The 15,455-nt window shown below is 43.1% G+C and overlaps 1 protein-coding gene across 1 annotated transcript; it reads right to left on the bottom strand.

The window, feature by feature from the left end:
• Positions 1-800: 800 nt before the first annotated feature.
• Positions 801-13,910, bottom strand: csrnp1b (cysteine-serine-rich nuclear protein 1b). The gene is made up of 5 exons (XM_034706331.1): positions 13,597-13,910; positions 6,745-6,937; positions 4,660-4,919; positions 4,159-4,455; positions 801-4,051 (listed from the first exon to the last, which is right to left on the bottom strand). The coding sequence occupies exons 2-5, from the start codon at positions 6,917-6,919 to the stop codon at positions 3,062-3,064; spliced, it is 1,722 nt and encodes a 573-aa protein (XP_034562222.1). The 5' UTR covers positions 6,920-6,937; positions 13,597-13,910; the 3' UTR covers positions 801-3,061.
• Positions 13,911-15,455: the final 1,545 nt, after the last annotated feature.

Below are 15,455 nucleotides of genomic sequence, written 5' to 3'. Positions count from 1 at the left end.
TTTTAACATCTGGCAAGGGAATATGGATGTAAACTAGCCCTTTGGCTAATTCTGGCATATTTACAGAAGCGTTAATTAATATGCATGGTCCTTTTAAATGAAAAATAAATAAATAAAATAAAATAAACCAGTATCTATGTAATATAAACATGCAGGGGGGGGTGCAAATGTACGAAATTAGCCATTTTCATGTCATATGTTGTTTACACTAATTAAGTCAAGCAGAAGAAGTTTCATAGCGAAAACATACTTTTAACCTTTTTTTTTTTTTTACATTTTTGAACTTTAAAAATGGTCAATTTGACCCGCAACATAACAGGAGGGTTAAACATCTACAGGACTTCACAGACACCTCTTCTTAATGGTAGCCAAATTTTAGTGCCTGAATGGTGTTCAGTCATTTGCCTGTCTTGGTTTTTTTTCCATGTGTTTCTGGATGTATTCAGGAGACTGCAGCATAAAATCACATAGAGTGTTTTGTCCTAACCATGGAGACCATAAACCACAGATGCATTCCTGCGGTTTAAAGGACATGGAAAAATAAACCTAAAGAATGAAAATTTATCGAATGAGGGCATGAACTGCCTTCTGGCTTAAATTCTAAAGAGAACTAGAACATAAAACTTTGAATTTTGTTTTTTTTCACAGGAAGCTAATGCTCAATCAAAAAATGCTGGGGATAAATCAAAGCGAGAAACTGCACAGGCATGTTTGCTAGTCAGCTGACATTTCCATAAGGTTTTTAAAGCTGAATAAAGTTCAGTTTAACAAATCAGCATAACAAACAACAGAGTCAAGCATTTAGAAAATGTCTTTTTTTATTATTATTATTTGGAGGGACAGGCTGTCAAAATGGCTTGGATGAAAGAAACTGTTTTTGAACAGCAGGTTAAAGTGTGAATATGTAAAAAATAAAGCAGCTTTGTTTGCTCTGCAGGACCATTCAAGCAGAAATATGTACAACACAAAAGGCAAAAAAGTAAGACACGTTCTTTGAAAATAAAATTTAAAAAAAGCTTTACTGTAATACATTACATTGATAAACACTCACTGTTGCCATTTCTTCATGAGATTTGATGTTTTATACAAGAGAAACAAACGTTTGCTTGGAAAATTCAGTGCCCTCTTCATGGCGTAAGAACATATATCAGATGGATTTCAACGTAATCAAAAAGGCAAAAAGCGAATAATACATTTCTGATGTGCACTCTGCACTTTTCAAAGTATACAATTAATCAGAACAAGTTTTAACAAACAGGACCTGCATGCATAATTTCTAAAGGGTCCAGAAAGGCTGCTGAATCAGCTGTAGAAAGGGTGAGATATGTACATCAACTCTCTAGTGTCCTCAACTGTTCACACAGGCGACAGCACAATCACCTTTGATAGGGCTTGTTCTGTAATTCATGAGGCAACAATTCCATTTTCAGGGTTTTAGTGCGTGATAAAAACTGTATAATATATGCAGCTTTATCCAGAAAAACCCTTTACATATGTATTTCATAACATAGTGTAACCCGAGTCACAGACTTCCAGAATACAATCAAATTGATCATTGCAATTTATTTAGTTTTAGTGGCATTGTTACAAAGATATTAAACATAAGACTGCCTATGAAAAATACCTCTGACTGCTAGAGAGTGATAACCTTCATAAGTAGACATTTCTCTATAATTCATATATTACAAAGGTTGTCCCAAATTGAAAATTATTCTTTTTTGCTTCTTAATAAAATATTCAATTTTTCAGTGATTAGAATTCTTTTGTCAACCTACATAAATTAGTTATAAAATATTAGTGTAATTTTCTATGGTTACATTATAGGCAGCGATACAATAGACCCATCATTTAGTTTCAGTGATTAGGGAGATCCACAGTTTTCAGTCCCAAAGCTTATATGGAAGCACTGTGCACACGCCATCGGCAGGCATGGCTCCCCTGATAAGCAGGCACATCCTGTAAACTTCACAACACCCCATTGTTATTGCCAAAACATCTTAAATTAAATAACTAAATGAAATGATGACATAATAATTTACCAAATAAAAAAAAAAGAGAGAAAGAAAATGTAAGCGAGTGTAGATATTAAATACTTTCTGATGGACTTGTGGTCCCGTTTCCCGTATCGTTGCCCAAAAATGTGATATGGAAAAAAGGAAGAAAGATTGCACTTTGAGGTGAAAACATCAAACCACAGTGCTTCTCGAGTGAAAGTAGGCGTTATCTGAAATAAATAAAAATAAAATCATAAAGGAAATAACTTAAAACAAGAGAAATAAAGACAATACAGTTACAGCTTTTGATGGTATGAGCGTTATTTCCTGTTACCCAGCTCATAAATAAGGAACTCCATAATTTAGCGTTGAACTGTTGAATCGATCCCATACAACCAAAACAATGCCTATTCATACTTAACTATCTTCACAGATAAAGTGCTGATTGAGGAGCTTTTTTAGAGGGATTTTTTGTACCATATATACCTACCATACACCTCGGGAGAAAGAGTACTAGGCTTTTTCCAAAGGGCAAAGAGTCTGCTAGCTTCATGATTCAACACAGGGGGGGGGGGACCTGACCGACTTAAGGACACAAAACCGGACTATGTTGGTTTTTATATGAAGGCCATCACAGCAATGGTCACCATACATTGCCTCCAAAAGCTAGAAAGCTAGAAAAAATCCCTGAGGTGCACATTCAGCTGCGTTGAGATTCTCAACCTGGCCCCAGTTCTGGTTAAAGATTACTGCTTAGAATAAAGGTTGGTGATCTTGGTTTGGTTAAAAGAGCTTTCTTAGGAATTGAGAGCCATCATTGGTTTCTATGGGCCTGGTTGAATCGATTTTATCTTCTTTTATCTTTTAACACTAGCTGCCATCTCACACAGCAATAATCCCACAATGCTTTGCTAACGTTTTGAAGGCAAGTCTGGAATTTGAACATTTTTTTCAGGCAAGAGGGAATCACAGCTTCCTCATAAATCAACTTCTTATGTGCATGTTCAGTCCCCTCCCAAAGAAACCCCCTGTTCTTTTTTTTTTCCCCCACTGTCCACATGTTTTTGTCAAACTTTCACAGACTCCATCACAGACAGTTTCATGGCTTCCTCCAACAGCTGATTGTCCGTAAATGTTGCAGGGGGTTCTGGGACGGATTCTGAAAGGCCAATGAGCGACTCCAGGAGGCACGTCCCTGGGTCGCTCACTGGAGGGAGACTGGGGTAACTAGGCAACTGAAACTGGAAAAAGTTGTCCATGTGCTCGTACTCCTTGAGGGAGTTGTATAGTGAGCTGGGTCCCAAGCAGGGGAAACCATCGAAGAACTCTAGATCGGACTCTGATGAGAGACTTAGGTCCATGTTGTAGCTTGCAGAGCGATCCACAGTGGGTGATGGCGTTCGTGGTACGCTGCTGCTATGAAATAGAGCATTGCCTTGGTTTGCATTCTCATCTAAAAGTTCTGAGATGGCCATTGCTCGATTGTCTGTGTGATCGCCCAACAAAGCAGCGTCTATATTGTCATTTTCATCCGCAAAATCCACCATGCTAAAGCTATGGAAAGCCTCCGTAGTCGGCTGCTGCAGTTGCTGTTCTTGCCGTTGATCTTGGCAGCAAATGTCTATACGGTCCCCGTTGTCCCTGCTGCTTCTCGAGCAGTTCTCTGTATCGCTGAAACTAAGAATGCGGCTCAAGCCTTTCTCATCGACGTCCAGCTGGGTGCGATTCTCACACAGGCCCTCGCCTCCTTCGGAGTACTCGCTCTGACCCGAAGAGTCAGAGTCTGTCATATCACTACTGCAGCTGTTCTCCCCGGCTGCTGCCTGCTCGGAGCTAAAGGGAAAAGAGGGCACTGCTGGTAAGGTGTTGGCCCCTGCTGTGTTTTCGTCCTCCTCTTCCTCAGTGCTAGACTGCTCCTCCAGCCTCTTCTCCAACTCCAACTTCATGATTGTGTGGATGTAATGCGTCTGTACCCTGGTGGAGTTGAACTCGATGCGACCCTCTGTGTTTCCACAGCCATCCTTGGTGCAGCCACATGGGAAAGAGGAATGATCCATCTGTGAGAAGCAAATAGGGAACTTGTTAAATCTCAGTAAAATAAAGTTTAAAAAAAGATCAGTCCCAGTTGTATTTATTAAATGCTGGCTCTCTTTTCAGTTCTTACCTGGCACTTGATGCCAGCCAGGCTGCAGCTACATGTCTCCGGCTCACAGAACCCCTGACAGTCGCAGCCGCAGTTCTCCCTGGAGATCCTCAGGTCGTGCAGCTGCCTTTTCTCCTCCTTGTCGATCTTCTTCACCCCAGCTTCTTTGAGGAGTGCGTAGCGACTTTTGGGTGGGTAAGGCTGGAGGAAGGAACCCTCGTCCAAGTTTGTCCCACTGATGTCGATGTCCTGCTCAGGGATGTCGTCCACTGTTAGCCGCTCTGCCTCTTCGCATTCTTGAGTTCCATTCTTTGTCAGCTGGAGAAAAAAAGAGGCACCAAAATGTTACAATAAGTTTATGTGCCAGAGTTATTCAGTTAACTTAATGGCACTAGATCTGGTGGGGTACTTAGAATTGACCAGTATTTTAGTCAAGGTACTGGACTTGGTAACAAGAAGGACAAAATTATAATACAACATCTCTGATAATGATCCAATACACATTGGGTCAACTTTGCTCACCTTCAGCTTGAGAGCCTCCAGCTTTTCCTCCCTGAGTCTGTTGAGGAATTTTTCCTGCCGTAACAGCCGCTGCTCTACGGCAAACTCAGCCAGCGTGTACGTTTGGAGCACGCTGTGGCGCTGCATCATGCCCAGAGTGCATCCTCCCCGGCTGGGAACACTGGTGAAGCCTTGGCACCGAGGGAAGAAGAACACCGTCACCTGGTCGAAGGTCACATTACTCCGTCGTGCTCTCTTGGATTTCTTCAGAATTGATGTTGCTGTGGATGGAGAGACAGGAGACTTAGAATGAGAGGTGTCCTGATGCAATGTTATCAACTGCCTTGATTGCATGCACACACCACTAGATGGCAGAATCCACCATCCTTGCAGTCCTGGGATGAGTACAAACCCTGCTGAACAGACTGTAAAAGGAAACCCCTCTGATTCATTGCCCTAGTCACCAACCAAGCCTTATCATGTACCCAATTAAAAGACACTGCTAACAGGAGTTCACACTCTTGCATCCTGTAAAGTGAAACCTTAACCGCCAAGTATTCCCTCAGCCTCGTTTCTTACTGCGCGACACAAAACCACCCTGCCCAGGAATTTCCCCTTGGTGGCTGAGACTGGAGGAAGCAGAGCTGCCAGGATCATACAAACTGGTGAGTTAATGCTCGGGGCTTCCGGAAGAGCAGGAGGGTGGAAGTACAGCTTTCAGGATGGGAATAAAAACTGCCCGCCCCTGGCTCTCCCTGCAGGTCCAAAATCCCCACAAATGGCTTGGTTACTGAGTGGTGAGTCAAAGGTTGTTTCTCATTCGGCAGCCACACATCTTTCTGTGCGCAGACGAATACAATAAAACCATGAGGGAACGAAAGCAGAACCATATGTGGGAACAAACCCAGCAGTTATTCCAGCATTATTACATATCTCACTTCCTTAGCCCGGGAATATTTAACACAACTTTTGAGCCCGGCATGGAAACAACTCTTTCCTCATTTTAAAAGCCAGTTTGTAGTGTTAAAGGAAGTATGAAAAGATCCAAAGCGTTGGGGAATTCCTCATAGATTCACATTTTTCAACATTTGGCACTTTCCTGGTACACACCCGGAACAACTGCCTGTATGAGTAGCAGAAGTCAAACAAGGAAATGTACGCATCGGCTGTGATAATTGAGGCTCAAAGGAAGAAAAGTAACCTTTTACTCCAAAGCAGCTGCAAACAATAGCCTCACTATGTTGTTGAATCTCCCGCAAGGGGTAATAGAGATGAAACAAACTGCCAGTTTCAGCTTCACATCCATCAAATCCAGCCAGGCTTACGACACCTGCAGGAGACAAATGACACCTTCTCTGCTGCCTCTAAATGGAAGCGCTTTGCTGGCTGTTTCCCCTCCTTTCATTTCACAATGGCATGCAACTTTCTGTCCAACACAAACACCAGATTTATACTGGCCTGCTCAATCTGCCTTCTTTTCTTGGTAGGCCTAGCCCCCTCCTCCTCCTCTTTTGTATCCCTTCAACCAGCCTCTTTCAGCACCTGTGCTGGGTGCATGCCCAGGCTTCAAGACAAGGCTCTGTGTGTTCCTGGCCTTGGCAACCTGCCACTCTTTTCTCCTCCTGGCTGGCTGCCCCGCCATCCTGGAAACCTCACAACTGTTTGCCCTTCTCCCCCCTTACAATCCCTCTCCCAACCCGGCTGGACCTCTTAAGGCCTGCTAGTAGCACCCCAGGCCCAGACAGAAACACCCTGAAGCAGCTCGACCCACATCTTTAGAGGGAAAGGTGATGCTTATTTTTTTTCTGCCTGGGACGAAAGGTGTACAGCCAGCCAAGGTGAGCAGCCACTGCATAATGCGATTAGCCATTTTGCAGCTTTAGGGCATGAAATCAAAAGGGGGTATTCATTGCAGAAGTCTGAAATCATTTCTGTGAAGTGTTTCATGAGCTGCCAGCTGCCTAAATTCCTTAACTCTCTCACGTTTTTATGGGTTTGTTATCAGAGCCCTCTGCGGAGCAGTAAAGACACGGCGAGGGAGCACGTTAAAAAGCATGTACCATCAGCTCTTTCTATGATTTATCATCGCAGGATGAGGACACTCACTGTTGAAATGTGTTGCCGGGGAGCTGGGGTTGCTGGGAGTGGAATCGAGGGTGTCTGAGTAGCAGCTCTCCCCCTCTGAGTCCCAGCCTGAGCAGGCAGAGGAGAAGGAGGAGGGCGAGGAGTAGCAGGGGTCCTCATCCACCTCCTCAAACTTCCTCTTGAGAAGCCCACTCATGGCGCCAACACGAACGATCTGAAAGGAAAAGAGCAAACAAAAGGGTTATTAGCAACTTACTCTCACTTCTTTAAGTTTTCTCGTTTGAATGTAAGGTTTCTGCTGATACAACACAAACAGAAGCAATGGAAGCATGTAGCATTGAGGCATTGCACACACACAGACGCTCTTTTATTCTTTATTTTTTACAGTGTTGTTTGTACAGGAGAGTCCTGTGCTCAGCCATGTGAGACCATAGGCATCCAAATCTCGTGCTGCACGCAGCTGAGAGTGGAAATAAGCCACAGCACAGGAAGCAATCAATCAGGCCTGTTCACACAAGTCAACAATTACTGGACCCTTTGCCCTCCTCCAAATCCCATCAGCTCAGCAAATACATTGATTACAGAGACCAAACCAAGCACAGAGGGTGACCGAGTCATAGAGACACTGGTGGTTCATTTCAATCACAACCTTAAGGCAGCTCCAGCTATTATATTTACAAGTCAAGGCCAGGGCCAATTTGCAAGCGCATCCTGGTGCAATGTTGCTTTCATAGTAAATATGTACTGCTATGCATGGTTAGGGTGTTTTCTTATGCGACTCATGCATGTGTTCTCTCAGTGCTCCCAGGAGAGGAGCTGCTGGTTCAGCGATAAAAACAATCAATCCTTTGAGAGAGAGAGGCAGGCAGGCAGGCGGAGAGAAAGAAGAGGAAAAAATGATCTCCAGTTCATGAGAAAAGAGACGATCATTTACCCTCCAATGTTTCAAACACAGCCTAATACTTGTAAAATGTTCTCTGAGTAACACCTTGATTCATATCTTTAAATGTTTCTGAAACAATGAATAGATGGTCCAGATCTCATAGCTTGTTTCAGGAAAAACAAACACCCCTGACATGAAAAATGAACACTGGAAAAGAAGGAAGGTTTGCTGCTGGGGTGTTTTATGGTTATGGGATGTAAATGCGTCACAAAGCTCTGACAAACAACAGACAGTACTCCTTACAACTTCTGGGAAGCGTAAGAGCGCAAGATGGGTCATCATCGCAGTCTCGGGGTTGAGTTCCGACTAAGTGATACAGGGAGGGACCCAGGGAGGGAGGGAGGGAGGGAGGGAGGGAGGAAGGAAGGAAGCGGGAAGGGGAGAGGGAAGACATGACTGGGCTGGAGTCCAGCACAGACACTCCCTTGGATGGAAAAGGAGGCTTTTACTTTCCCCATAAAGAGATCATTTCACCATCAAACTGTTTACTGTCGACAGAGTCACAGCCAAATCACTCACAGCTGCTACAGCTCCACTTTGTTATGAATACACTTCATTTTTAGGGGGTTATTCTTAGCTGTGTTTATCCAAATATTTGCTTTGTTGCACCTAGCATTTTGTGCAAAATATTTACAAGGACGTCATATCTTCACCCTCAGTTTCTCTTGGTTGTTTTTTTGGTGGGGGTTATTCAGACCTTTGAATTAGTGTCGTGTAAGTTCCCAGTATGGCAATAATTCGTCTGAAGACAGCTCAGACACACAGACACCTCGTTGTCCTGCCAATGAGTAAATTTATCACCACAACTCTTCAGAGGGCAGCTAAATGTGTCAAGATCCTTCGAAGGCTTAAGCGGGACTTTGACTCCATGTCTTAGCTCCATGCCTGGATTATGCAAGCGTCAGGACTCAAGGAGCAGGTATACCAGGAAGAGGTCAATTTCTGAAAAGCAACAGGGAGCAATTATGTAAAACTAGCCATGCCTTATGACAAAGAGAAGTCAAGGGCAGGAGGATGACACCTTTGTTGCAGACATATACGAGGTTATTGTTATTGCTGCAGTCAGATATTGTTGTCCCCAGTGCACATATGATGAATGAATCACCTTGCAATAGGTCAAGCGTGCACTACACTGTCTCTGCAATGAATAAAAAAGGCATCCTCTTACACTGTGACCACTTCAGGGCTCAAGCGTGTTAAATGTTAGCAAACCAAAAGAAAAGCAGCCGCTTATTTTCCATTCAGCTGTAAATAATCTTCACATTCACTAATAATACCACTTAATTTGGGATTTGGTTCAAAACAATCTGGAAACGTCTGGATCTGCATCTGTTGCTACGTGTGCACAGATCAGACAACAAGTGTGCGCTTAAAAAACAGCACAGCACAGAAAAGAGGAGCACATATGGGTTCACCTTACATTTTTTTGCCTCCCGCTTACGGTAGAAAAAATGAAAACAAAGCTGTGAGGCATCCTCGAGGGAGAACAGAGCGCCAGCTAAGCAAAGTCTTTTTAATTAAAAGCTGCAGTGAGGCAGAAGTGGGAGGAGAAGGGAGCGAGGTGGAGGGGGGCCGTGGTGTCAGAACTGGGTCATTGTCTCTTGACTGCAGTCTACCTGACACATTGATTTGTTAATCCTGTTCAACGGGCAGAAACAATGGTGAGAGGTTAATCCTGGCGAGGGGGACGGCTTGTAGTCAATCTGGAGCTTCTCAGCCTGCTCAGCCGCTGCACCCTCAGAACAAGGCCAAGAGAGCAGAGAGAGCGGATGGAACAAGGGACCGGGGGTAATAATAAAAAATAAAAATCATGCAATGACTCATTTGGGGGGGAGAAAAGGGTGGAGGGATGTGTGGAAAAACATAAAATGGGGCGAATTCAGAAAGCAGTGCCTGTTAATGCCTGCCTCCAGCCAGAGAGTGGATATGATCGGACAGCCAGAGAGAGCCAAAGAGGAGAGGGAGCACAGCATGTTTTCAACGCGTGCTAAATTATGCATCACTGTCATTCCATCAACCGCACACAGGCAGGCAGATAAAGGACGCATCCGCTGAGGTGCTCCCCAGCCAGTTGTCATGGGGTTGGGAAGATAAATCTCTGGCGAGGAGATTTGTCACCAGAAGCACTACACAGCTCAAGTCAGATGCATAACTATGTCAGTCGAATAAGATTATCTAGATACATGCAGCTACTGGCTGATGACGTGAATTCAGACTGCCAATTCACTCGTTTCATTTGTAGACAGCTACTTAAGTTTCTATTTAGGAATCTGGGATTGAGTGTTAAAAAGTTTAGGGCTGATCAAACCAAGAATATAAGCCTTATATTGCCATATAAGCTGGTAATAGCCTGTAACACAGACTAATAACATTGCTAAATAAGCTAATAACATTGCCCCATGAGTTAGCAACATTTCTAAATAAGCTAATAACACTACTAAGCCTACTGACTTTAACTAATTATCCAATACACCTTTCAGTCATTGTAATCTGATGTTACAATACAGATAAAATATATGTTTTAGAGCTAATTGTAGAAAAACAAACAACCTATTTCTTAACTCATTAAGACAGCTAAGTAACAACCACTAACATCTAACTCTTAGCTAACATTACCTTTAACTGTCTTACTTCATTAGCTAGAAAATTAGCTTACCTTACTTATTCCTTAACACTATAATACAGAATAATAAGCTAGTAAGTGCTAGAATGTTAATGCCAGCTGTTGTAAAATTGTGGCTTACTAATGTGTTGTTTTAACTTAGAATATAGCACAGTGTGGCCATGATTGTCAAATCAGAGAAAATGGCTACCTTCATTTTTATTTTTCTGAATGGGACAAAGAAAGGTTGATATTTTTCAAAGGAAGATGAAAAAATATATATAATTTAAACCTTTTTGTAAAGGAAAAACGTGTGCATGCCTCCCTATGTAGAGCTGTAACCCTGCACTCTGTTTAAGTTGCTCCTGTCTGCCCTGCAGCCTGACAGGACAAGTCACAGTTGACTTTGCCCCCGTGTGCTGCCTGTCCAGCCCTTTTGCACCTGATAACAGCGTGGGTGGGAGCCACAAGTCGCACCAGACGCAGCCAGCAGAGAGCATTTACATGGCGCACTGGCAACCCTGTGCAGTGTCCGAATGAGGGACTGACTGAGCTGAGTGCTCATAAAATGTGATAATGATGAGTCTGGGAGTCTTCCTGCATGTGGGGAAGCGTGTCCAGGCAGGAAACCTCCCTTCCTTCCTCCTCCTCCTCCTCCTCCTCCTCCTCCTCCTCCAAACTCCATGGTCTTGCACCTCACCACTTCCAGCTCAGTCACGGAGAAGACGGAGGTAATTGATCAGAGCCATCAAGGTGACAGCTGGGGGGGTGAGGGGGGGTTACTGGCTCATTTCTTCAGCTGTGACTCAGAAGCGCTCCACCTGCTGGAACAAAGCAGGGAGCGCTGCTGCTGCTTTCTCTATGAGTCTGTTGTTCCAGGGCTCACTGTGTGCGACTGTGCCACAGAAACATTCTGTTCCTCTGCCTGGGTCCGTGTGCACACTTATTCCAAAAAGGAGAGGTAGTGGGAGGAATCGTACAAAACAAATAAATAATGTCATGTCTCCAGGCCGCAGGAATCTCATTCTGGCAGAAACACTCTTGCTGTAATAGCGGGAGAAGAACCCAAGCTCTATCTAAGCCAGATGTGTTTTCTACTGCTTACCACTGGAATGTCCTGCTCACATGAGGCCGACGAGCAAGCTACCTTTGCAAGCCACACCTGACAGGGTATTAGCTTGCACGTGGACCTCACATGCCCTCAGCTGTCATTAATCTGCTATGCAGGCAAGACTTGAATGGCCAGGTGTTGCCTCAAGGATTGAGACTATGAGCTTATGTGGGTTAGTGTACTCAAACTTGAACCAAAAAGGATGGCTTAAAAAACACAAGAAGGAGCCTCAGTATGCAAAAAGAAAGATAAAAGAAGAAGTAGAAAAAAAAATGTACTCCTGACAGATTTGCATGTATCAGAAACTGTGCAGTGTTGAGAAACTCTCAAGCAGAAAAATTCCTCTGCATAACATGCAGCTTTAGGCATGTGAGGAGGGAAGAAGGGAGGAAAGGAAGAAGGAGGTGGTTGTGGGTTCAGGGGTCGTGCTCCAGTCTGGGACACTTGCAGTGAGGAATGCTGGGAGAGGACAAAGCAGATGGGAGCTCTCTCTCTCTCTCTCTCTCCACTGCTGTGTAGGAGACCGTCAGCAGACTCCCTGCAACCCCCCCTCTTCCCTCAAAGCCCCCCTCACGTCTCCAGGCACAAAAGCGTGGGGCCATCCTGCGTGACCAAAATGAAGCAGGCACAGACAACCTTGCCTGAACCCTGCACTGCTGCTGCTTCTGCTGCCTCCTTCTCCAGCTGGGGAGACAGATACTAAACGTGTGTGTGTGTGTGTGTGTGTGTGTGTGTGTGTGTGTGTGTGTGTGTAAGTGTATTTGTGTGTGTGTAAGTGTATTTGTGTGTATGAGCTTCCTGAGGTTGTGAAACATACACTGACTGCAGTACACAGGAAGAGGCCATCCAGATTAGCTGTGCTGTGACAGCTGCAGGAACAGCAAGGTTAACTAAATAGTACAGCATCAAATAAAGTAGAAGAGGGAGTCAAGAAGAAAAAAGTCCTTAATATATTACACAAAGCTTTTGTTATCTTTATGTTATATAAGTCTAGGAAAATATTACAGACTGGTAAAAAAAAATTATGAGGGGATAAAACTGGATCCAAAGTTGGAATTTGAAGAAAATAAAATGAGATTATTCAACAGCATTGCATATTCCTGGGAAAGGCATGCAGCATACACTGCTGCTGTATTCCCTCTCTGTAAACAAAGGATCATTCAGCTCTCTCTAGCCTAATTCCAGAAAACATGATTCCAAAAAGGATCCGGGTGAGGTCGCGCGAGAGACGGTTGAATGTATTCAGTTGCTTCATCAAAAACAGATTGAGTCCGAGGCTCTTTAAAAAATAAAAGCCTGGTATATCCTGAACAATGCTTTAATAACTGCTACTGATTGGAAACAGAACGACTGGGAAATTAAATCAGAGAAACAATGATGCCACAATGTTTGCAGTAAGAAATATCAATGTCTTGCGGTAAAAATGATAAAACAATAAAGGGGTTCCACACCTGCCTTTTGTGGCTTGAAGTGTCACAGATTCGCGCGAGATTTTAAAATCATTACCAATCAATCCTTAAAGCAAAACATGCACGTCTCGAGACCACGAGACGACCTGATCATTCCTCGTGATTAATGCTAATTCTAATGACAGCAGTCCCTGTCTGTCAGCTGTGTGTGTGCATGTGTGTGTGTGCGCGCGCTCACATGTAGTGCCTTCAGGAGTCGCTCGAGTTACAAGAGGCGCACCAGCACCGCTGAGGTGAAAGAGAACAACTCCAATACACAAAGCCGACCTCATCAACAGTTCACAGAAATGAATCCACAGCCGAGAAAGACATCATAATGGGAAAGTATTAACACAATACAAAACTCCCCATGTGAGCTGGGATGCTTTAAAAACCACCTTAATATTCTGTAATCAATAAATGAATCAATAATTGAATGAAAGCGGTTTGTTGGAATCTCGCCTAAATCAACAAATCATTTCAGCTCGTCGTAATTACCACATTTAAATCACCTGTGCAGACACAGCCAGCTGGTTAAAACTCACTTTAGCAATTAACCAAACGTGTCAATATTTACAATAAAGCGTCAAGTTAAACGACTTAACATAAATCAAGTCAACACCGTTAAGATCCAACTGTGACTTCTTCACACCAACACACACAAACTGAGCCAGTCCCTTTATATGACACGAGGATACGAACATTCAAACTATTTGGCTCCCAGGTTAAACACATTAAATACAGAGAACTCTCCATTCTGTGTACTCACCAGCAAATCGCGTATCCGATCACCATCAGTGACAAAATCTCGCTTAGGGTTTCACACCCGAAAGGGATAATAGTGGAAGTAATCCAAAATGGCACGGATAAATAGGAGCGCTTTAACCCCGCATACAGGCTCCACGGCTCTTGGTTTTTTTTTGTTGCTATTGTCTGTGTGTGAGTCCGCCGTATACGGAGGCTCCGTACCAGCTGAAGCGCTCCCCTTGTCTGTAGCAGACTGCCGAGCAGCGCAGCCTTTTTCGTCAGTGGAAAACTCCCTCCTGGCGTCTCTGGTCTGACGCAGGCGGTGACACAGGGAGGCTGCCCACGCTGCTTCCTGCCTGTCCTCCTCAGTCACTCTGCTCTTACTATACCTGCTTGAGAGAATAAAGGCTACCTATGGTCACTAATTAATTAAATATATTTGGTATTATCTGTAATGTTACATTAATACTTATTATAGCCTATAGCCCCTCCTGAGCCTTTGTGCCTCTGGTGGTGACTGTGTGAAAATATACTGTTGTTGTGTTTCTGTTATATTGATGGACAGAATGAAGTCATACAAAGACAACAAAGATTAAAAAAAATAATAAATACAATTTTGATTTAAATATAAAAACTCTGAAAACAAAAGTTTCCTCAATTCTTAATATGCAGGAAAATTATAGTGCCTGTATGTATACAATTTATGTTTCCTTTACCACAGTCTGTATCTCGTATTTTCTATACAGAACAGGGGTTCCCAAACTTTTCAGCCCGTGACCCCCAAAATATAGGTGCCAAAGCCTTGCGACCCCCACTGTCCCTCAAAGTGATTTAATGTGGCTTCATTTAGCTGGTCTACAGAAAATTACCCTACCTATATGAGCATGTGTCTGTGTTTCCTGTGCCTTTATGAATCAACCTACTGCTACTGATGCTTTTGATAATTAACTGTTCACTAAGCCTAAACTTAGGAGTCATCCAGCAAAAAGAAAGGCAGAAAACTCGTTACATTTTCTATTTTCAAGGTTAGCTACTATTTTTGTAGATATGTTTTACCATAAGGGGTCAAATGTACTAATTTTAGATAAATGTTTGCAGGAAGAAGTTGTCTCATCCCTGGACTGATATCATCTGTAATACTGTTGTGTACTGTACTGTCGTGGGTGGTGCTGTCATGCTGTGTGGTGTGGCTGACTTCCAGTTAAAGGAAAACACTGACTAAGCTGTATGAAATTATGACTCAGTTTCTTTTTATTGGAACACAAAAGTGAAGTAGAGTTTCAAGGGAAACGACAGCTTTTACTATAACAAATGAACGCGGGACTACATTCTTTAAGATGACTCAGAGCTTGTTGTAGAGACGCAGCTAATGTAAGGTTTGTAACCTTTAGTTTAACATCAGGATGACAAGTTGGTTTAAAATTGTTTTTTAATAAACAATCTCATCTTAATTCACCAGCACAGGATGATGATTGCTTAGATATTTAGGCAGATTTCTTCCCTGAGCTACCAAAGTCATGTTTTTCTGTATTGTCACAGTATTGTTAGTATTCTTTAGTTTTAGAGTTCTTCCTTGAATTTGACTATTTTATGCTTTTAGCTGAGAGAAAGTTAAACACTTCTAGCTTGCTACTTCCACAGATCTTAACAGCAACGTAGGCCTTGTTAAGATGACAACAGTCTCATTAAAAACAAAAACATATTTTCATGAAGTAGATAAATCCTCACTGACAACATGGGGCACCAAGTCCTCTTTCTTACAAGTCCATCATTGAATAATAATTCCCTAGAAGGAACTGTTTAATAAGAACTAATACAAAGCAAAGTAGTAAATGTTTTCTCACAGTTATTCAAATTTGATTCGCCTGTTTTGTCTAAATG

The sequence above is a fragment of the Notolabrus celidotus genome, chromosome 17 (genome assembly GCF_009762535.1).
Source record: "Notolabrus celidotus isolate fNotCel1 chromosome 17, fNotCel1.pri, whole genome shotgun sequence".
NCBI lineage: Eukaryota > Metazoa > Chordata > Actinopteri > Labriformes > Labridae > Notolabrus > Notolabrus celidotus.
This window is presented reverse-complemented; position numbering and strand designations above follow the sequence as displayed.